The sequence below is a fragment of the Sceloporus occidentalis genome, unplaced genomic scaffold (genome assembly GCF_023333645.1).
Source record: "Sceloporus occidentalis isolate IW3139 unplaced genomic scaffold, rSceOcc1.0.p SCAF_8, whole genome shotgun sequence".
Classification (NCBI taxonomy): Eukaryota; Metazoa; Chordata; class Lepidosauria; order Squamata; family Phrynosomatidae; genus Sceloporus; species Sceloporus occidentalis.
This window is the reverse complement of record NW_028316988.1, coordinates 48,483,186-48,505,625: the sequence shown is the minus strand read 5'-3', so window position 1 is coordinate 48,505,625 and position 22,440 is coordinate 48,483,186. Positions and strand designations below refer to the sequence as shown.

At 42.8% G+C, this 22,440-nt stretch overlaps 3 protein-coding genes across 8 annotated transcripts; 2 read left to right on the top strand and 1 right to left on the bottom strand.

The window, feature by feature from the left end:
• Window positions 1–95: 95 nt before the first annotated feature.
• On the top strand, window positions 96–9,170 carry CMC4 (C-X9-C motif containing 4). Of its 2 annotated transcripts, XM_089536601.1 has the most exons (3): window positions 96–161; window positions 6,029–6,096; window positions 7,979–9,170. In XM_089536601.1, the coding sequence occupies exons 2-3, from the start codon at window positions 6,039–6,041 to the stop codon at window positions 8,146–8,148; spliced, it is 228 nt and encodes a 75-aa protein (XP_089392727.1). In that variant the 5' UTR covers window positions 96–161; window positions 6,029–6,038; the 3' UTR covers window positions 8,149–9,170. The 2 variants fall into 2 exon arrangements, with proteins under 2 accessions (XP_089392727.1, XP_089392726.1); XM_089536600.1 differs by lacking the exon at window positions 96–161 and having other exon boundaries at window positions 4,779–6,096.
• On the top strand, window positions 116–6,062 carry MTCP1 (mature T cell proliferation 1). Of its 4 annotated transcripts, none has more exons than XM_089536597.1 (5): window positions 116–161; window positions 3,850–4,028; window positions 4,146–4,316; window positions 4,407–4,459; window positions 6,029–6,062. In XM_089536597.1, exons 2-4 carry the CDS (start codon window positions 3,912–3,914, stop codon window positions 4,452–4,454), a joined length of 336 nt encoding a protein of 111 aa, XP_089392723.1. In that variant the 5' UTR covers window positions 116–161; window positions 3,850–3,911; the 3' UTR covers window positions 4,455–4,459; window positions 6,029–6,062. The 4 variants fall into 4 exon arrangements, with proteins under 4 accessions (XP_089392723.1, XP_089392724.1, XP_089392725.1 ...); XM_089536598.1 differs by lacking the exon at window positions 116–161 and adding an exon at window positions 734–800; XM_089536599.1 differs by lacking the exons at window positions 116–161; window positions 6,029–6,062 and adding an exon at window positions 4,569–4,755 and having other exon boundaries at window positions 2,795–4,028.
• Window positions 9,171–10,472: 1,302 nt separating the features above from the next.
• Window positions 10,473–22,440, bottom strand: FUNDC2 (FUN14 domain containing 2). 2 transcript variants are annotated; one of them, XM_089536592.1, is made up of 6 exons: window positions 22,322–22,362; window positions 18,680–18,769; window positions 16,186–16,333; window positions 15,982–16,057; window positions 15,067–15,204; window positions 10,473–13,842 (listed from the first exon to the last, which is right to left on the bottom strand). In XM_089536592.1, exons 1-6 carry the CDS (start codon window positions 22,326–22,328, stop codon window positions 13,765–13,767), a joined length of 537 nt encoding a protein of 178 aa, XP_089392718.1. In that variant the 5' UTR covers window positions 22,329–22,362; the 3' UTR covers window positions 10,473–13,764. The 2 variants fall into 2 exon arrangements, with proteins under 2 accessions (XP_089392718.1, XP_089392720.1); XM_089536594.1 differs by lacking the exon at window positions 18,680–18,769 and having other exon boundaries at window positions 22,322–22,440.

The window sequence follows — 22,440 nt, the reverse complement described above, 5'->3', positions numbered from 1 at the left end:
GGCGGCAGCAGACCAATCACAACGCGGCCCCTCGCTCGGCCCCGCCCTCTTTAAACCCTCGCGTCTCCCCGGCGACGCCAACTTCCGGTCCAGTACCGGAAGTGTCCGGGTAGGTCCCCGAACCACGCGTTGTAAGGTTCCGCCGCTAAACGCTGGGCCAGGTTGGTTCTGAAAAGGAGGGGAATTGGGGCGAGGAGGCTGGGCTTCGTAGAGACCCAGGAGAGGGAAGGCTCTTCCTTCCTTCCTTCCTGACAATGGAGGAATAGCCCCGTTTGGCAGCTGCCTTGGCTCAAGGCTATGGGATTCTGGGAGTTGGAGTTTGTTGTGGGCCCAGAGCGGAGCGGAGCTTAAGGAAGGAAGGCTCCTCCACAACAAACTCCAACTCCCAGAATTCCCTAGCCTTGAGCCAAGGCAGCTGCCAAACCGGGCTATTCCTCCCATGTGGACACAGCCTTTGTGTGAAAGGGATCTAGGAGTCTAAATAGACCACAAGTTGAACTTGAGCCAACAGTGTGATGCAGCAGCTAAAAAGGCCAATGCGATTCTAGGCTGAATCAATAGAAGTATAGTGTCCAGATCAAGGGAAGTAATAGTGCCACTCTATTCTGCTTTGGTCAGGCCCCACCTGGAATATTGTGTCCAGTTCTGGGCACCACAATTCAAAAAGGATGTGGAGAAACTGGAGCCATGTGTCCCAAGGAGGGCAACTAAAATGGTGAAGGGTCTGGAAACCATGAAACCCTATGAGGAACGACTCAGGGAGCTGGGGATGTTTAGCCTGGAGAAGAGAAGGTTAAGAGGTGATATGATAGCTCTGTTTAAATATTTGAAGGGATGTCATATTGAGGAGGAAGCAAACTTGTTTTCTGCTGCTCCAGAGACTAGGACCCGAAGCAATGGATGCAAGCTCCAGGAAAAGAGATTCTACCTCAACATTAGGAGGAATTTCCTGACAGTAAATGCTGTTCGATGGAGGAACATATTCTCTCAGTGATGGAGTCTTCTTTGGAGGTCTTTAAACAGAGGCTGTATATCTGTCAGGGGTGTTTTGATTAAGAGTTCCTGCATGGCAGGGGTTTAGACTGGATGGCCTTTGTGGTCCCTTCCAACACTATGATTTTCAGCCAGGAGGAATTCCAGTGGCCACTATTTTGAGCACAACTAAAGAGGCCCTGAACTCCTAAAGATAGGGACACTGTTGTGGTGCAGGTTGACTGTTGCATTCCTGAATGTGTGAAAAGAAAGCCTCTTGAGAGAACAGAGGTGCAGCTGGCAGGAGAGCCTGAACTGAGCTGACAAAGCTCTCCTGTTGCTGGGAGAGTATACTGTACAGCGGAAACAAAGTTGTTGTTTTTTCACGCTCTTCTTTGCCATAAATAAATAAGTGGTGGGGTTTTGGATCTGCCATGGCAACTTGAATCTGAGGGTGTCCTAGTTGCCTTTCGACTTTTTGGAAATGGAGGGAGGCACAGCCTTGTGTGTGACAACTTCATGATTTGAGTGCCACTTCCTGTTTGGGAACTGCTTGCGCAGAACCGGTGTGCGCTGACTCACAGCTTGTCAAGCCTGCGTCCTCTGCAGCACACGCTTTGCTTAGCAAAAGGACTTGCGAGATGCTGAAGGAATTCTTCAGGCCACAGAATCGGCCTTCTTCAGTCTTCAGAGTCCAGTCGTTCTTTTCTCTTGGGATTTCGCACTTGAGTCCCCTCTGCTTTCCTTCATTTTATACTCTTAGCATGTTGACATGTGAAGCTGACTTTGTCTTGCTAGCAGTTTAGAACACCGCTGCTGTTTAACGTCTTAATTCACAGGGAAGAGAACGTTGTTTCTTCTGTGCTTTGGGAAGGCACATACATAATATTTAGCACATACTTTTCATCTATAAAATCTTACTTTCATGCTTTTTCTTGTGCCTTCCCTCATGTTATCAAAGCATGATTTTCCTGATCTGCGTTTTGCTAAGCATTCATGCTTCTTCCAATTTAGGGCTGCATAAAAGAGAGTTTTATCTGCAGAGTGCTATTCTTTCGCATACTTCATTTGTTTGTCATTCTCTTATAAGCAAAAGGTCTGAGATAATCCAAAATTTGACTGTATACAAAAAGAATAGATCACCATGACACTAATGCATTTTTGAGACAACAGGGAAGACGGGGCTTCCTTTCAGGATAGCAGAATATCTTGCCAGTTGGAAGGCAAGGAGTAAGCAAATTGTCCCTTTTTCTTTTCATATTGTAGTTGATTCCAGCAGAAGTGGGTAACTATGGCTTGTTAGACATTTTGGACCGCAGCTCCCATCATTTCTTAATATTGGGTATTTTGGCTAGGGCTGGTGAACGTCCAGAGTACCACAACTGGGCATATAGTATTTTGAGGAACAGCTGAAGAAAGTATTGCAGAAGCATATGTGTTGTACCCTTCTGGCATCAGGACTTTATAGAAGAAAGAGAACAGTCTAGTTCTTCTGTTCTCCTACCCATTGAGGAAGCAGAGAATGGGGAGATGGACTGAAAGAAGGAAAACAGAAAAGCAAAAGAAGTGACAGAGAAACAAGCTGTTGGAAGGACCAGCCACCAGTTAAATGGTTAACTAAGATATAATCTGCACTGCATATATAATGCAATTTGATGCCACTTTAACTGTCATAGCTTAATGCTATGGAATTCAGGGGTGTGTAGTTTTGTGAGATATTTAGCCTTCTCTGCCAGAGAACTCGGGTGCCCCACCAAACTAAAAATCCAAGGATTGCATAACATTGAGTCATGACAATTAAGGTTGTGTCAAACTGCATTGTTTCTGCAGTGCATATTAGACCTAAGTCATCTTCAGGCTACATTCAGTCTATAAGCCACTCTTTGCTGATCCCTATGCAGCACAAATCCTCAGATATTTTGCTACTACTGAAGATGAGTACAGGGTCCTACTGAACAAGACCAAATTACAAACCATGGTTCTGTAGCACTTCACCCAGAAGACTGAAGTGTGTCTTTTAGGTGTGGTCCACCTCATCTTGAGTACCTTTTTACAATGGAAGGCATGCATTTCCTAAACTTATCCCCTTCCAACCTTTCCACTTTATGTTTCCTAGAATGCAAGTATACCTCAGTTAACAAAATAGATATGTTCGTGGGCAGAAACAGAAAATTCGGTATGTTCCTGTACACCGAAGGGGGGGAAAATGTTTACAGCATTTTTCAGCAAACATTTTTCTCAAAACTGTCAATACAAGCATGTAGAATGAAACAACCAAGTCAGGCAAGCCTTCTGAGAGTAAACAACATTTTGAACCAGAGACCATTTGAAGGCTTCTTTCAAATTGCATCCAAAGATTACTTTTTCTTTCACCAGCTTTCTTCCACTTTTTGTTTGGTGGCCATACAGATCTGTGCTTTTTTGACACATTGGGTACTAGCTGCCTGTCCCTTTTCTCTTTGTTTTGCTGTTGACACATGCTCAGTAAGAGATTCAAGAGGCATCTTCCATTCATCTTGCCTGTTGGCGGTAGGCAAACACAACTACAGTAGGATTGGCTAGAGCAAAATCCTGTTCTTTCCCAAATCACACTTTATTGCATTGTTTACTACAGGCATGTTACTGTATTTCAAACTGACATAGAAAGTCTCTGTTTCTCTGGCCCTCTTTTACCATCCTCCTGATGCTGATGCTGCTAAAAGAAATGTCCAGCAAGAAAGTGTATGTGGAGGAAAAGCAGGGGAGGGCTGGTGAGCTTAAAGACATAAAAAGGAGCTTGTTTGTCAGAGGCTTTGTTAACTGATGTACTGTGTGTCCTCTGGCTCCCATGCCCAGTGGCTACAGGACTAATAGTTCATTCCATGTCTTTATTCCAAGGCAAAGGGGACCATGTATAGAATGGGAACTAAGGGAGGGCCTTCCTAGCAACACAATTGGGCATGGCAGAAGGAGAGGAAGATGGTGATGCCCGGACTCCACCTGTCCGCCTTTGGGTGCGACGGACAGGCGTCTATTGTGATGAGAACCAGAAAACATGGCTGGTGACACCCGAAGAGGCAAGTAAGAATACTCCCAGCACTTTTTGTTTGGATGACTTTAGTGTTTGGCTTGAACTGTTTAAGCAACTGCCCACATATTCCGCCCCTTTTTTGTTACTTTTTGCTTCTCCCCAGGAAACAGGTACCCTCAAAGCTCGGATCAGAAGAGTCCAGGTCCCCTTGGGTGAGGCGATGCGCCCCAGCCGCCTCCCTGCATCCCAGCTGCCCCACATGTGGCAGATATCAGAGGGGCAGCAGTATCGAGATAGTAACTCCCGCATCTGGGGCATCGAACACCATTTAATAGTAGGTAGAATCCAAAACTTTCTCAGCTAAGGGTTGCACTGATGAGGCTTTACTTTCTCGGCTGCACTGAAAGCTTTTTGTCTTTTGCAGATCACCGGAGTGGAGGAGATGCTCCTGAAACTCCTCTCAAGTGATTAATTCTGGTAAGTATTGCTTTCCCCCCTTCTTCCCCCTTCCCACTCTCACTTCTTCCTTGTGCTCAAATTTGTCCCACTCACAGTAGTTCTTTAACAATGGCTTTTTGTCTTTCAGGAGCTGTGACTCTAGGATGGTGTCCCTGTTTATTTTTTATGTGGTAACTCCCAGCACTACAATGCAACTGCCTCTGGGTCAGAGTGTGCCAGGCAGCTCTCATAAGAGCCCACAGCAGTGCCACCCAAGGCCTTAGGACAGACTGTGGAGAAGTCTTACCATGGCCCAGTTGAAATAACAGGGGAAGTTTTAGGTAGGCAGCATGGGATTCTCACCCCAGTACGGAATACCAGAATTATCACATGCTGAGGGTCAACAACAGGAGACAACAGTCACACAAGTGCCATCCAGCAGAGCTTTGCAGAAGCATTTGGGTGGTGACTGCCAGCAATTAAATGCTGGTTAAGATTACCCTTTGGTCTCATCTAGTAATACAATTCATAGAGGGGTTTTTCCCTCAATTAAATACCTGGAAAGATGCCAATCTGTTCTCTAAGGATGTTGTGAATTTGGCTCATGATACTACTAGTCTTTGGAGTGTAGTGGAGTTCTTTTGAGGTTTTTAAACAGAGACTGGACAGCCATTCTGTTGGGAGTGCTTTGATGGTGTATCCCTGCGTGGCAGGAGTTTGGACTGGATGGCCCTTGTGTTCTCTTCCAACTCTATGATTCTGTAATTTTAAAATCTGTTCCAGCACGGCCAGAAAGTTACTTCACTCTCTTCTTGTTACACAGGGCACTGGCATCAAGGGAAGAACCCTATCTCCAACATGTAATCGTTGCTTCTTTCTTTGACGATCTCTGTTTAAGACTCTTTCTTCTCAATAACGTTCACCATCAGCTGCTATTCTTTGACAGATTCAAACCCCCTTAAGCATGTTAGCTTTTGGATTGGCCAGGAGTGAAGAGGGATACTTTTCAATGGGGAAGAGCATCAAAGAGACTCTGGTGTTGCTTTACATGTCATTTCAAAAATGAATTTTGCTAGGCAATATGGGATGGGGAGAGAACTCTGGAATTGCAAGAAGGGAAAGTGCCAAATCCAGTCAAGAAGAGAAAACCATATCTTGGGGCCATCCCCTTCAAATATTCCTCAACCTATTTTGTTCAGCAAATTTTATAGGAGGGGGAGGCACCTGTGCTGTGTAGTCCATCTGGGTGGGCAGTGAAAGCTGGCTCTGACTGGCAAAGATGTGGGATGGGGTCTCAAGACGGGGGGGGGGTTCTTGTTTCTGGGCAGGAAAAGTGGACAGTGGCAAGAGATATGAAGAGACTCTTGGGGCTTCATCCTGCTTTCCCAAAATGCTTTTGGAGTTCATGCACACTTTATTTAGACCAGGAGTGAGGGACCTTTGGTCTGAAATTTCCATTAGCTCCAAATAGTATGGTAAGAGATTGTGGAAATTGTGGTTCTAAAACTCTGGAAAGCCAAAGATTTCCCACTCCAGTTTAGACAGTGTTTTGTCAACTTACTTGGCGGTTCTTTCACTTCTTACCAGTATGTTTTCCTCTCATTTTAGTTCCTTGGCCATGGCTCAGAAGGATCCCTGTCAGAAATATGCCTGTGAAATCCAGAAATGTTTGCAAGGTATACCAAATCTCTTGGCTTTTCTTTCGTTTCATTTACTTATAAACAGATATCTGTATTCCTCCTCCTTCCATGTCTCTGGAGCTTTCTATAGACAGTGAAGTTCTTAAATAACAAAACTGAATTAAGAAAATAATGATGAAAATAATAACCTTGTGAGGATAACCGGCCCATAATAAATGAAGGTACAAAAGAAATACAGCGAAAATAAATATGCTAGCTAAGGACTATTCAATGACATTTCAGGCTAGCTTTTATTCAGAAGGCCCAGGAACCCACCTGTATTCACTTTGAATTAGTGGGGAAAACATTTTGTTCTTGTTTTTAATTTGTAACAGGCCTTAGAAACCTGTTGTAACCATTTCATTGGTCTGTAGGGGGACCCTCTCAAATTCATTTCTGTATCTGCAGCAATCTAATGACCTGAGCTCCTGAAAAAACTGTCGTTTCTGATTCAAATGTAAGATTGAAATTCATATTAACTGTTACTTGAATCAGTAGATGATACCTGGGTCTTACATTTACTTGTACTTTGCTTGCTTATACCTGAAGTGGACCAAAAATTTCAGGTAGCCATCTATTGGTTTGGATTTCCATTCTGTAGCCTACTGGTATTTCCTTTTGTAAAATCCTGAAGCAACAGTACTGTAATACTTCAGCAATATTATTAAACAAATACATAAAATTTATTTGCTTTATATCTTGCCTTTCCTCCAATGCACTCAAGATGCCATGCATTGCTGTTTTCCTTCTTACTTTGTCTTCATACAGTATCAACAACCATTCAAAGACATAGCTGTATTAATATAAAATGCCAGTATACAAAGGGATCTTGTAGCACCTTTGAGCCTAACTGTGGGGGCAAAGTTGTAGCCTAAACCTCTGTAGACTAGATCTACTGCATCTTAGGAAGTTGACCAAGTCTATGACAGCTTATGCTACAAATGTTTTTGCATAGTCTCAGAGGTGCTATAAGATCCCTTTGCATATCAACTATCATGTGCACCCTGTGCCCCAAATTTGTTGTGCACTCTTGTCAGAACAAAATGTAACATTACTAGAAATAGGCATTGTCTCAAATACTTCTTCAAGCTAGATGTTTAATTTTTTTTAAAGGCCAAAGATGGGAACGCCCCATTGTAATGAACTGCAAGTGTTGGGCTTTCCCATTATCTTAAAACATATTTCAGTCCAGTCCCCTCCTACCCCAATTAATTGCACTTTTAAGTTGTTTTCTCATCCAGTCCAAAGAAGAGTTTGAGGATCTTAAAGCTGGCTTATTATTTATTGTTGTGTTGTTGTGTGGCTTCAAGTTGTTTCAGACTTACGGTGACCCTAAGCTGAACCATGGTGTTTTCTTGGCAAGATTTGTTCAGAGGTTTGTCAGTGCTATCTATCCTCTGAGGCTGAGAGACTGTGACTTGCCAAGGTCACTCAGTGTGTTTTATGGCCAAGCCAGGATTTGAACTCTAGTCTCCCAGTGTCTTTGTCCAATGCTCAGCCATTACACCACGCTTATTATTCTCAACATTTTAATTAGTCCTAGTAAAAAGCATTACATTACTGTTGTGTGTCAATTCTTCCAAGTAAGAATTGTTAGACATGTTATACCACAAATTTCCCATAAGGTAGGGAAATCTGAGCTGTGTTTTTATTGCCCTCTTATCTTAAGAGCATGGCTTTTAGAAATGCTTCATGTATCTCAAGATTCTTCTATCATGGGGTTACGTGTTTAAATAGCAAAGTTTTACCTTTTTAAACAGTTAGAAAAAAGCACTAGCAGAGCACTCCAAGGTAACAATACTCTTAAACTGTGACATCCCAGTGTGGGAAGCATCATATGCTAGATTTCCAAATGCTTTCTTTCTTTTCCCTCTTCCAGCAAACAACTATATGGAATCTAAATGTGAAGCTGCCATCCAGGAGATGAGAAGATGCTGTGCCCGGTATCCCAAGGGCAGATCCATCTCTTGCTCAGGGTTTGAGTTAAAGGTAAAAGAGAATCAGAAGCAGGTGCTGGCTCCCAACGGATTTCACATCCCACAGCCCTGAGGAAACACTAACCGCTGAGGAGCACAGGCCTTTCCTGCAAACTATGTAGCTACGCTATACCTCATCCATACTGCTTGCATCGGAGAGTGTTCCATGACGCAAGCCAGCTCCTCTTCCAGACATCCACAGCAAAAAAGCAAGAACTGTCTGCTAAGAGTAGAGCTGTTTAGCAGTTCTATCATTGAAATGTGTTACTGCTATAGCCTTATTGTGGATTAGATTGGAGTAGAATAATTCGGTGTGTTAATGTTCAGTGTCATCAGAATCTATTGTCAAGAGCAGCAGTATTCCACTACAAGGTGGAATCCAAGCAGTCCTTTTTGGCTGGAAGTTTAAGTTTCAGACATTCTTGTTGTTAGATATGTGAAATTGCAGAACTTTTAATTCCAGTATATCGGGACTTCTCATCTGCTCTGAAGCTGCCCTCCTCCTCCTGCCTTCTTGCTGTGCAGTGAACGTTGGCACTAAAGTTGCCTTCTTTTTTCAGCTCAGCAATAGTTAGGTTACCTGTGTGCCTCAGTTTCCTTGTCTGCAACCTGTTTAACCTTTGGACTATCCAGTCTATCCTTTGGATTGTAGATTTAGTAGCACTGAAATCCAATTGCACAATACTGATTTATGTGATCACTGTTGCAATTTCAGGGATAGTTATAGTGTGGTGTATGACCTCCCCTCTTTGTAAAGCAATAGTCACTTTATGGAAAGCCAGAGTGGTAAAAGGGATATTTTTAAAATCTCCCATTCTGCAACTTATGTGAGCAAAGCACAATTTCAATGAATGGAATTGGAATGTGGCTGTAGCATCACTTTTCTCCCCCAGTTTAGACCCTGCTGAACACAATCCAGGAGATTTTGAGCCTCTTTTAGTACCCTTGTGTTCAATCTAGAACCTCATCAGTGTTGAGTAACTTCAAAACAAGTGCAATGTTCTGTGTGCATTGTCAGCAGGCATCACCAAAGCCAGTGGAATAATACTGTGTTAAGTCTTTTTAAATTCCATGCTGCAAAAAATAAAAATAAATTTGAAAAATACAAGATTCAAAATGAGTTTAGGATTTTTAACGTTCTAAAGGTCCCATCAACTTTGTCCTTTATTTTTAAAGTGACTCTTGTTTCCGCTTACTTTTGCATAAATGCATGCACACACAGGTGATTTACTAGCAAACTCGGGTCTCACCAGGGCTCCTCCAGTTCTGGAGGTGGAGGGGAATCAACCTGGTGGTTGGCTGTCCCACAAACAACAACTACATCACAGCAACCAGCAGATTAAACTGTGAGCAAGGTGACACTTATGAACTCATCTGAAGACCTACAGCAAATCAATCAGCCTGCTAATATATGCCTTCTTGCATTTTAGCCCAATATTCTTCCAAGTAGCCATATATGGTTTTCTTGAAAAAGGCTGACAATGGTAAAACATTTGGTACATGTGCAGACATTCCCAGGTTTGAGCCCTACCGCCTCTAATGCCCTATTGAGAACTACTGACACCTTAGAGACTTCTTGGCCAGCCAGTATTTAAATAGATGGATTATGGTCTTATTATACTATAAGGTCCAAAACATACTGCAGAAATGATCCAGTCTGAGACTGCTTTAACTGCCTTGGCTCAAGTGCTAGAGAACCCTAGGAATTGTAGTTTATTGTGACACCAGAGCTCTCTGACAGAGGCCAAATGCCTCACAAAATTACAGTTCCCATAATTCCCTAGCATTGAGCCAGGGCAATTAAAGCGGTCTCGAACTGGATTATTTCCACAGGGTGTTTTGGGCCTAAGTCATTCTGTGTCCAGGGGAAGAGCCAGTTTTAAGTGTAGAGGTTGTGTTGTGCAAACAGCAGCTACCAAATCCAGTCCCCCACATTTTAATAATACAATCAAGTCTCTGCCTGAAGCCCAAGAGGACTGTTGCCTGTCAGAATAGCTAATACTTGGATGGATGGTCTACACTCCTGCATCAATTTCATATGTATTGTGTACGAAGATTTCCTGAACTGTGAATGTAGGTTAATTCTAATTCAAAACATACTCAGTCTCTAGCGGGAGCATCCTTCCTACCTTGGACTGATGACAGGCTATAGTATTAGCTAATGTAAGTAGATATGTAGGGTTGTCACTAGATGTATTTAGAAGACTCATGGAAGTCAGTGTGACTCATTAACTCATGTCCCATTGATTTCATTGGATCTATTCTAAATAGGGCTCATTCTGCAACCATCCAAATGTCAGCAATTCCAGTGATATAAATTGCCAGATTTGCCCACTATCCAGAAATCATACCTGCTTTCAGTGTTGAGAGTAAACAAACATCACACTAACAGAAAGCTCAGCAAAAAGGTTTATTTTGAATTTTCACTCCACACAAACATTTAAATACCGTATAAAAACATTGTAAAACCTTTAGTGTTTCTACAAGTTCAGGTGCAGCTGGTTGCTGGGTTTGAATTCATTTTTGCAGTCCCAAGCACAATTAAAACTGACCTTAACTATATATTTGCCACTTCACTGAAAACACTGTACTTCTACACTCCTTTTTTTCTTTTTTGGGGGGTGGTGTGGGGCAGAAAGTGTCTTTTGAGAGACAGTTGAACTTAGTCCAGCAGTTCTTTGGATAAATGATGTGGGGGGGGGGGGGGAATGTTGAAATGGGTCAAGCTGTTGACAGATTATTATTATGACCTAAAAGCCCCCTGCATTCACCTTAAAAGCAATGCAAGGAACTAGGCAAGAGAACACACAACACTTGACTGTCTAGTTATGTGGGCTAGCAAAAAGAAGATTGGGAATTTAGCAGACATTCTTGCAGCAAGATGCTTTTACATTTGAGCCTTTTGGGAGAGAAGGGGACTGAAGAGGAATTTTAATAACCCCAACAAGGGACTATTTTTCAACATTAACAACTGTATAGACTGACAAAGCAGATCCTACCACATCCAGCTTTGCACTGTGAAAGGCCTATGTTGTTGTTGACATATGTAGGTGCAAGGGATCAGGAATTCCATCTCTGAAGATTAAAGTGATTGCAGATAACAGTTAAGGAGGATTACACAGCTCCCAAAAGGCTTTCAGGTAAAACAGACAGCAAAGGCTATTATCCAGATATATGGAAAGCCCATGCCAAGAATAAGGGGTTACGTGAAGCAACTGTTCCTCACTATGGCCTGTTTCATATCCCAGATCATGTTAGTTACTGATAAGAATACAAAAAAGCAGGTTTAATCATGTTAGTTGTAACAAAAATTCCTTATGGCCAAAAAAATTACGGCATATTTCATATGACTTGGATTCTGTAATGAGACCATGGGATTTTTCTTATTGCCAACATTTACCTCTGCCTCTTGTGTGAGTTTCTTTTTTTATGAGGATGGTGAATGTAGCCATCCTCAACAGTGGCAACTGTTGCCTTTTTTGATTGGCCTATTACTAATAAGGATGGAACTCTAGCAATGATCAAACTCACAAGAGACAAAAGAGACAGCTTGCCATTGAATGATGCAGTTTTAGCAGCATGATAAATGCACATACTGTACATTGACTTCAAGGGAAGCTGAAGGCAACATAAGGGTTAAAACAGCCCTCCACTGCAAGCAGGCAGGCTGGCTGGGTAAGATGGAAGTTGTACACACCACCACATCTGGAAGGCACCAAATTAGGGAAGGATACTTCAGGTCATAGCTGTTGAACTGTATTTTCCTGCTGCCCTTAGTTGCCAAAATGGAACAAATGAAAGTCACTTGGCCACTACACTTATTGAGAAGCATGGGGAATACAGCAGGGAATGGGGCGGGGGGGGGGGGGGAGCCAGAAGGATGTATGCTTTGAATGAATCACCACCAGACTTGCCCAAATTCTTTATGGAAGGCCTAGTGGCCTAAAGGTTTTTGGGGGAAGCAGTCTGGCTTTTCAAAAATAAAGCCATATAATACAGACTAAGATCTTTGGGAAATCAAGATGTTAAAAATTCCCCTGAAGACACACTATGCCACAACCTTAGCTAATTCTCTAAGAATAAATATACAACCGCCCTGTAGCACCTTATAAAGGAAGAGATTTATTGTGGCACAAACCTTACTGGACTACAGCTTTGTGACACCTGATGAAAAAAACTGTGATTCATGAAAACTGTTATCATAGTAGAAGTTTATAAGATGTACATTTAAAAAACTATGCCTGCTGGAGCAAATTAGCATAGTGAATAAGACTGCATGGCAGGAAGTGCAGGAAAAAATATGCACAAAATATGTTTGACTTGGCCTAAAATCATAGATCATATGGTTGAGGTCAAAGCTCTATCAGTATACTCCTTCTGGACTTCTGCCCCAGTGCACTGGAACATGCCCCTACAGCCAATTAATGCTCAGGGAATGCAACACCCAGGCATCTGTTCTTTGGAAGAAAACATTATCATCCTTCCTCGGGCTTTCAGGAGGACATGTTTTCTCTCAGTTGTAGAACTGCAGCCTAATATTGCCTAAGCAAGCCCTGTCATCCATGGTCATTAACTAACTATGGGTATTAGCCCTAGTGCTGAAAATGTCTGCTGCAGGTGAAGGGACTGTGCAAAGTAGTACTAAATACCTCCTTCTGCAATGACTGGAAAAGCATATATGCAGGTGGAATAAGAAGTCTAGCCCCTAAGTACCAGAAGAAAGTGCAAACCAACATACAACTTTGCAGAGATAAACCAACTTCACTCAATACGTTCTTCACACACCTGCATGGAGCTAAAATTCCACATGAAAGAAATCTCATGTGAAAGAAAGTGACAGAAAACATGTCTCCATTCCCATTACTCAGTACCAGTGACTACAAAAACAGATTAATCTAAAAAACCTCCCAATTCTAGCAAGTCATTTCCTGCCCTTTCCACCACTGAGAGCATAGTTCCGCTTCAACTACTACTTAACGGAAGGCTATGATTATTGAATGTTCTAAATATGTCTTTTCTGGAGACACGGGATCTTCAAGCTTGTCAGCCTCCTTCAGCAGGAACAGGCAGAAACAGACAGCAGAGAACACTATGTGGCAGTCAGAGTTTCCACAGATCATTCCAGCTCTATGGATTCAGCAAGAGGTATAAATAACAGCTTGTGCAATGCCAGGAGGATCTGATTTTTCCAGCTCTGGCTTTGCAAAGAAGCAGTAGCCTGCTCAAGGAGGAACTAGGCAAATGCTAAACACCTATTATTTCATAACAGGCCCTAGTGTTCCCTTGTCCTTCTAGGCTGGGCTTTTGTGCTACTCATGAAATAATACAAACATAACAACAAAATGAACATAAAGAGAAGGGACTATAGGTATTGCCACAATATTCTGCATAGGTCACTGTAGTGGGGGCGGGATAGGGACATTCTACAAGACCTAACAACCTGGAACCTGACAGTATTCAGTATGATAACAGTGGACCTTCAGTCTAATTCTTCCTTCCACCAGCCAATAAATTAAAAAGAGGGAAAGGAATAGTGGCAGTACTTTTGGAGACCATGATGCATGTACAGAGGGGAAGATAAGTCAGGAGGGAGAATGTTTCTGTGGCCAAGTCAGCCAATGGAGTCAGTAACTGGGGAACAGATGGCAGCAGTACAGGGAAGAGCAGAGCAGTCAGATCTGGATGGCTCCTAAGAAGCCATGCCAAGCAGAAACCCTCCAACGAACCCTCCAGTCAGGATAACATTTTTCTTCAAAAAGCAGATCACCTGGATAGAGAAAGGAGAGACTTATGTTGGCCAAATTCCTTGCTGCTGCTGCTGCTGCTTTTAAAACATTACAAAAGTCTGTATGGCTCAGCATCCATTTAGGAAGAGATGAAAGGGAAAGTTCTGCTAGCAGTGCCCCCTCCCCTCATATCTCCCTTGATAACCTGGACCAAGTTGAATGACATGAGCATGATCAATGCCAGCATCCAGCAAAGTTGATCAGATCGCCAATCAATAGCCCTCTGAACCAACACAATCTCTAATCCCTTGTAACAGATTTTAGCCTGCCTGCAAAAGAGAAGCGGGAATCATACCGCTCTCCAGATGTTGCTGAACTCTCATGAACCCTTGCCAGCATAGCCAACAACAAGGAAGGGTGACAGTACAAAAACATCAGAAGGTCTGCATCTGGAGGCTAGAAAGGGGACTAAAGATCACAGAAATGTTTGAGTAGCAAGCTCTTAATAAAAGAGAAATATTTTATTAAGGATATGTCTTAATTGTTGTTGCTGTGTGCCTTCAAGTAATTTCTGGCTTACTTTGTTTGGAGAGGCTTTCCAAATGTAAAATCCAAAAACCTAGAATCCATTCTCAACAGATCTGTGACACAGCTAGTGAAATGTAGTCCACATTCTGTGTACTACAGTCATCAAGTGGAAGAATGATAAAATGGCATTATTATTATTATTATTATTATTATTATTATTATTATTATTATTATTATTTTACAGTCTTGAGGCCCATTCTGTACCAACAAGCCAGACCCCCTAACAACACTGTGAACAACCTCCTCTGGAAACTGACAACAAGCTGCCAAGTGTACTTGAAATCTCTGCTCCTCTCTGGTCCCGGAGTGGCTCTGCCTCAGTCCATCATCTTAATTTTGTTATGATCACAAAGCCATTACAAATTCATCCGAAGCCAAGATAACACTTGAGGCAGAAAAGCAAAAGCCACTCCACCACCCCAAAAATCAGACTGCAGCGCCTCAGTTAGTCTCCACCCATGCATTTGTCCATTACCCCTACCTGTCACTTCTACTCCATGCTGGCTAGGGGATATTGGAAGCTGTAATGCAAAATCTATCTTCCTCCAGCTCTTCTTTCCAAGCCTCTCTGGTAATGCTGTATCTCTCCTCCCCTCTGGTACCTGGCTCTCACCAGGTGTTCTTTTCTAGCTAAAACTTTTCAGCCCACCTCTAGCAGGCCAGTGTAAAGATCTCACCTCATCTACTCGGTTCTTCACTTCTGGTGGTAGCTCATTGCTAGGACTGCTGCGAAACTTCAGCTGCTCCTTTGCTTTGTTCACATCCCGTTCAACCATTTGCCAGTCAATTTTGATGTATCCTGTGTGGTTTGCAATCTGGAAAAGGGAAAGATTTCCTGAAACATATATCTGTCTGAATCCAGTGTTTCAGCATATATGTGTCTGAACTTCCTCTCATCCTCACTTCATCAATATCACTACATAGCAAGTCATGCAGTGGTCCTGGGAGAACAATTCTTCTAACGGCTTGAAACAAATGTTGGCATTTTACTTATGCATTTTCTTCAGTGGATGCAATTCTGTTTTGGATGGCCTTTGGAAGGGTTTTCCCTCCCACTTGTTCTGATAAGCACCTCCTCTGTGGAGTGAAGAACAGATGAATAACCGGGGCCTAGACATCCATAGGTTACTTTAATGAGTATGACAGGGAAGCTGGGCATCTGTGGCCTTCCAGATGTTCACAGCTCAGCCTCAGCCACTAACATGCTGCCCAGAGCTGATGAGAACTTAGAGTCCAATAATATCTATAGGACCATAGGTTCTATCAGAACAGGGAATCCCAAGGGTTCTATATTTCCTCCGAATACACATATTAAGGTTCTAACAAGATGTAGTATTGCAAAATAAAGAAAACTCATTCTAGATTTGGAATGTGGATAATGATCCAAATGGTCCATTTATGTGAAAAACATAGTCACAACCAGAGCTTAGATAATTTACATTTTTGGACTACTAGAATCTAACTGGCCATGCTGTTTTGGGGATACTGAACAGTCTAAAAAGTAATGTTTCTCAGCCCTGATCACAACTGCAGAAAGACTGCTGACGTTACACTGTCAAAGATACTCACTCCCAAGCCCCCCAGTTACCAACCTGAAGCAGAAAGAAGCCACCTCCCACTGCAGTTGCAGCAAGCTTCCCAACCTTCTGGAAAATGAAGCCAGTGCACCTGCAAAACAAAACAGGAAGTGAAGGAAAATGGCACTTAACCACACAGAAGGGCAAAGCCCCACCACTCCAGGGATTGACTGGCATCCCTCCAACGCAAATGAAGGCAGAGCAAAGTGAGTGCCTCACCATCCAGTGGCACCTCCAATTGCCAGCTGGGTTGCAACACTGTATTTTTCGGCACTGGATCCTGAGTTTGGCTTGAAGAGCTTGCGCCACCATGGCCGATTCTTTGTGTACTCTGCGAGATCCAGCACATCATCAACGCTTTGCTTTACTGCAAAGTGATAGGAAGGCATAAAAGAAAAGAAAGGCCATTATTGAATTGCTCTTCCATTAGGCATGACTGTCCAAGTTTCATCCTACAGCATCTGAAATTTAAGAACCAACAAAATCCTCAACCTAAGAGAACCTTACACTCACAAAACAACAACAACAACAACAACTATTTTAAAAACTTGGGTCATTTACCATTCCTCATTCTACACATTTCACATACCTCTCTCAAGGCTTAGATACTGATACAGCAAGGGTTTTAAGCTAAATTAATAAAATAATAGAGACAAATGCAAAATTCTACATTTAGACCATAAAAATCAAGTATAGGATGGGGAAATATATGGTTCAGCAGTAATATACAGGGATACTTCTATAAACAGAGCCTCTGACAAAGAAGCTCCTTTTTACAAAGTCTTTTTATAGAAGCCCAGTCCAGCTGTTTTTTCTTGCCTTCTGTCTAGTTGGAAGTTCTTTTGCAGCATTGATATTAGAAGGATGATGAAGGAGGCCTGGAGAAAGACATACTTTCAATGCTGGATTGTAGCAGTGTGTCTGCAATAAATAATGCCAAGAAAGCTTGACCAGGGAAAGAATGGGATTCTACTCAAAAAGTGATCCTACTGTAGTTGTGTGTGTCTGCATACAATAGGCAAAATAAACAGCGGTCTAAAGAATCTGAGGATGTGTGAAGAGTAAAACATACAGAAAAGAGGAAAGCATACTAGTTGGCCTCATCACTGACCCTGGAATGGTAACAAAGCACAGATCTATAGGTTTTGCCACCAAAATCGAAACCATAAGAAAAATGGAAGCTGTTGAAAGAAAAAATAATCCTAGGATGCATTTTGGAAGCAGCATTCAAGTGGCCTCTAAAACATTCAAAATGTTTCTGTTGACTTATGGTCCAAAACACACTGCAGAAATAATATGGTTTGAGACTTCAACTGCCCTGGCTAAATGCATGGGAACTGCAGTTTATTGTGGCACCAGAGCTCTCTCTGACAGAGAAGTCTCAATGTATCACAAAACTACAATTCCCAGAATTCCCTAGCATTGAGCCAGGACAATTAAGGTGATCTCAAACTGGGTTATTTCTGCAGTGTGTTTTGGACCCCATGCAAGGCTTACCTGACCAGGTGGTTTCATTACATATGTGCTTCTGAATAAAAAGTTTGCTGAAACATTTTGAACTGCTCTCTCCCTTTTTGGTGATCTAGGACCTATCCCTATTATTTCCATGTTAACTCTACCTCTGGTACCTAAGTTTCTGTTAAAGAGGTAAAGCCCAGGAACATGCCTATTTCATTAACTGGGGGTATACATGTATAGGCATCCTATCTATTACTCATGGATGGCCCAAATTCCACAAATTTATCTTATCTCCATTCAAACCCTTCCATGCTGGCAGCTATCGCATCTTATGGCAGTGAATGCCACATAAATTAGCCCAGTGGCAGTGATTCTATATTAATTATCCTGGTAAATAAATATACTGACCCTTTTCCCATACTAGCCTTCCCCAGTTTAGTGACCTAGTATACTGGCTGGGGACAATGAGATTTGTAATTAATCCACCTCATGTGGAAGGCACTCTGTTAGGGAAGACCGACGTAAACTATGTTCATTTCTTTAGCACTGGGATTTGCTCTCCTTTCCAAGTAATTATGTAATTAAGGCATTTAGTAATTATGTATTTAAGGCATCTTTAGGCATGCAAGAGACCTCCTTAGCCAATGAAGAAAGTAAGAAATGCTAACCAGACAGTGGTTTTTGCTCGACTCCATCTGAAGATAATTTCCCTTATTCTTTCTCCAACTCAGTGTTTTAATATAAGACCACATTATGCAGACATGAAAGCCGTGAATTAAAAATCATACAGCACAACAAGAAATGTTTGGTTTCTACATGATTGTTGAAGGGGGGGAGGAATGAGTCATGTGAATCAAGTCTCTTCAAGCATAAGGGCATATTTACTATTCATAAATACTTGTTTTAAGTTACATTTTAAGGATGACAGTGCTACTAAATACAAGTGAGGTTTGAAGTTTTAGTTATATCTAGGTATAGATTTGGTGAGAGCCAGCATGGTTTATTGATTTGGGCATTGGACTACGACTATGGAGACCAAGGTTCGAAACCGGGTTCAGCCATGAAGGTCCACTGGGTGACCTTGGGCAAGCCACAATCTCTCAGCCTCAGAGAATGACGATGGCAAATTCCCTCTGAAGAAACTTGCTAAGAAAACTCAATGATAGGTTGGCCTTAGGGTCACCATAAGTCAAAATGACTTGAAGGCACACAACAACAAACAACAGATTTGACAGCTCAGCTCTCGTTCACTAACTTTGGTTAACTCTCCAAAGAATAGGGCCAGAAGAAAACATGACTGCTTCTGTTTCATCATCTTCCAAAAGCACATTTTCACACTGTAAACCTGCAGATTATATGGAAAACAAACTGTAAAAAAAAGCAAGCTTGGACACAGAAGAAGGACTAAAAATATGAGAAAGGAATATCAACAATCTAAGATATGCAGATGACACCATAATACTAGTAGAAATCCTCCCAGACCTAGAACAACCACTAAGGAAGATCAAGGAAGAAAGTGCAAAGGCAGGCTTAATGCTGAACATAACGAAAACAAGAATAATGATCATGGAGAATCTATACAAATTCACCCTAGACAATGAAGAAATAGAAATAGTTAAAGAGTTCTCATACCTGGAATCAAACACTGATAGAAATGGGAACTGCAGCCAGGAAAGTAGAAGAAGATTAAGAATGGGAAGGGCGGCTATGAAAGAACTAGACAAGATCCTAAAATGCAAAGAGATACAACTGAGCACAAAAGTTAGAATAATACAAGCTACTGTATTCCCTATTACCATGGATGGATGTGAAAGTTGGACAGTGAAGAAAGAAGATAGGAGGAAAATCACTGCATTTGAGATGCAGTGCTGGAGAAGAGTGTTGAGGATCCCATGGATAGCTAAAGACAAAAAAATGGGTCCTAGAGCAGATCAAACCAGAAATCTCCCTGGAAGCCAAGATGACCAAACTGAGCCTGTCGCACTTGGGTCACATCATGAGAAGCTCGACTCACTGGAAAAGACATTACAGTGGTCCCTCCACATTCGCTGGGGTTAGGGCTGAAGGACCCCGGTGAATGTGGAAAACCTGCAAATAAACATTATTCTTTTTAATAATAATAATAATAATATGTTTTATTTATAGACCGCTATTCCGCGATGATCATAGCGGTGTACAGTAAAATCGTAAAAAATACAAAAAGAGAACACCTTTTAACCAAGTAGTTAACCAAAGAGAACACCTTCCTAGGAATCTGCAGGTCCTCCAGTGCAACTCTATGGTCAACATCTGCCAGAGGTTGATCATAGAATCGTGCTGGAGGACCTACAAATGCCTAGAGAAGTCTTTTCCCCCTAGGAACTCCAGCACATCTCTATGGTCAAGTTCCAGTAGAATTGCACTGGAGGACCTAGAGATTCCTAGGGAGAGCGTATTAATCAAAATAGCAAATGATCAACTCAGCGGAAGTCAAAGCTGCAAATGTGGAGGGACGGCTGTAATGGAGGGATGCAGAAAGAGAGGAATACCACATGCTAGATGGAAGGACTCTATTAAGGAGGTTATGGGTATGATTTTGTAGGACCTAAGCAGAGCAGTGGAGGACAGGGGGTCTTGGAGATGTCTCATCCACAGGGTCGCCAAGGGTTAACATCAACTTAAGAGTAGTTAACAACAACAAAATCCCACAGGCAAGATACTGTAGAGCGGCATTTCCCAAACTTTGCTCCTCATCTCCAAGAATTCCTGATTGTTTGCTAAACTGGGTAGGGCTTTTAGGAGTTGTCCAAAATAATTGGAAGATCAACTGCTGCAGAGAGATCTAGTGGCACCTTCAAGACTAACTGAAAGGAAGAATAGTTTTTGGTGGGTTTTTCGGGCTCTGTGGCCATGTTCTAGAAGAGTTTATTCCTAATGTTTCACCAGCATCTGTGGCTGGCGTCTTCAGAGAATGCAATCTTATTCTCTGAAGATGCCAGCCACAGCTGCTGGTGAAACGTCAGGAAGAAACGCTTCTAGAACATGGCCACAGAGCCCGAAAAACCCACCAAAAACTATGGATGCCAGCTGTGAAAGCCTTCAACTTCACATTGAAAGGAAGAAGTTGACAGCATGAGCCTTCGCAGGCTAAAGTCTATTAGTCTACAAAAGCTCATGTGGCTAGCTTCTTTCTTTTGGTACTAATACTGTTTTATTCACAGACTTTACTGCCTGAGGGTCAGTTTGACAGAAGTTTGAGGATGAATAATCCTCTGACCTCTGCAAACCAAAAAGGCCTGGCAGCAAAGTCTAGTATTACTATTTCAACACCTTTCGGCGTTGGCACTGCATTGGAGAGAGCGGATGAGAGAAAGCCTGCCAATCGCTGGCCTGTTTTAGCAACAGTCCTCTGGCTATTTATTTTGTTTGTTTGTTTAAAATATGATTAAACATCAGATTTTGGGACGATGGACAAGGCTGTAAATCTCAGACTGCAATCTTCTGCCTATTCCCTGGCTGTAGAGGTTTCCTTGGCAAGTTTCTTTGAAGGAGACTGCACTGCATCCTCTGAAGCTGAGACACCCAGAAATCACTCAATGGGTTTACATGGCTGAGTGGGGATTTGAACCCGGGTCTCTCTGGGTGTCCAATGCGCCAATCGCGCTGGCTCACAAAAGCTCTCTGGTAGTGGCTGAGAAACATGGCAAGAGGTAGAGAAAAGGCACAGGCCCAAATACTATTCTTCTTCTTCTTCTTCTTCTTCTATTTATTTATATCCCGTTTTCCTCCCAAAACTGGGACTCAAAGTGGCTTACGGTTGAAAAGCACAATACAAAGTGATTGTTCAAATAGGATCAGAATAGTCAGTCCTCTGTATCCACAGATTCAAGCGTTAAATTCCAAACAGTAAGCCTTGATTTTGTCATCTTATGTAAGAGGCATCTCTTTGCTGTGCCATGATATATAATGGGACTTGAGCATCCATGGGTTTTGGCTTCCTTGGGGGCTCCTGGAACCAAACCCCAGCAGATAACAAGCACCCACTGGATTACAATATTAAAACGGGTTTAAATGGAATACAATGTTAAAAGATTAAAGCACTTAAAACAGTATGACATTTGGGGGCTACTTAAGCGCTTGTTCTGCCTGGCCATGAAAACACATTGGGCGACCCTGAGTAAGTCACACTCTCTCAGCCTCAGAGGAAGGCTCTGAAGAAGCCTGCCAAGAAAACCCCAAGGCAGGCTTGCCGTAGGTGAGAAAAGCTTGAAAGCAGACAACAGACACAGTTGCGCACAGCTGTGCTGGCCTGCCCTGCAGGGTTGCTGTGAAGGTTTCTTTTAAAGCACAGGGAGGATTCTCCTAGGACCCCTCAACTCCAATGACCTGGAATGGCCTCTTGCCCTTGCTCTGGCCTTGGACTGTCGTAAAGTTGTTGTTGCTATTATTGTTATTATTATGACCCTTGCTCTCTTTCACTGCCTAGCCTACCTCACAGGGCTGTTGTGAGAAACAACACAGGAAAGAGGAGATCAGCCATGGCTGCAGCCACAAACCCTGAAACAATCCAGGCTGACACCGCTTTTAACTGCCCTGGCTCAACGCTGTGGAATTCTGGGAACTTCTGTAGTTTTGCGAGGCATTTAAACCCCTCCCAGCTCCCAGAATTCCATAGCCCTGAGCCAGGTCAGGTGCCCAAAACCGGGTTGTTATTTCTCTATGTGCGGATGCAGCCTGAGAAGCACTCATTTCTGGCTTCGCCTCCTGCCTCTGTGACACAAGGCATGCCGGGAGCTGTAGTTTATTACGGGCCCAGAGCCCTCTCCAAGAGAGAAGGCTCCGTCTCTGACAAAGACTACACTTCCCAGCATTCCCAGGGCAGTCCAAGCAGTAGGAGGCAGTTGCCAGCTTCCCTCACCTGGCATGGCTGCGGCTGCCCGGGCCTCCTGCTCCTGGGCTCGCCTCTTGCGCTTGGCCTCCTGCTCCAAGCGGATTAAGGAAGAGCAGGAATGGGCGCCGCTGGCGTGCAGCGGCGTC

Bases quoted from the DNA above. Each gene is read 5' to 3' on its own strand.
- FUNDC2 (XM_089536592.1), bottom strand. The intron at 15,205-15,981 runs GTTGGTAACTGG...TCCCTTTTCCAG, and splicing joins GTGGCTTCTTTCTGCTTCAG to ATTGCAAACCACACAGGATA. The intron at 13,843-15,066 runs GTGAGATCTTTA...TTCTCTATCCAG, and splicing joins TGAAGAACCGAGTAGATGAG to GTGATCTGCTTTTTGAAGAA.
- MTCP1 (XM_089536597.1), top strand. From the start codon at position 3,912: ATGGCAGAAGGAGAGGAAGATGGTGATGCCCGGACTCCACCTGTCCGC. The intron at 4,029-4,145 runs GCAAGTAAGAAT...GCTTCTCCCCAG, and splicing joins GGCTGGTGACACCCGAAGAG to GAAACAGGTACCCTCAAAGC. The intron at 4,317-4,406 runs GTAGGTAGAATC...TGTCTTTTGCAG, and splicing joins GCATCGAACACCATTTAATA to ATCACCGGAGTGGAGGAGAT.
- CMC4 (XM_089536600.1), top strand. From the start codon at position 6,009: ATGTTTTCCTCTCATTTTAGTTCCTTGGCCATGGCTCAGAAGGATCCC. The intron at 6,097-7,978 runs GTATACCAAATC...TCCCTCTTCCAG, and splicing joins AATCCAGAAATGTTTGCAAG to CAAACAACTATATGGAATCT.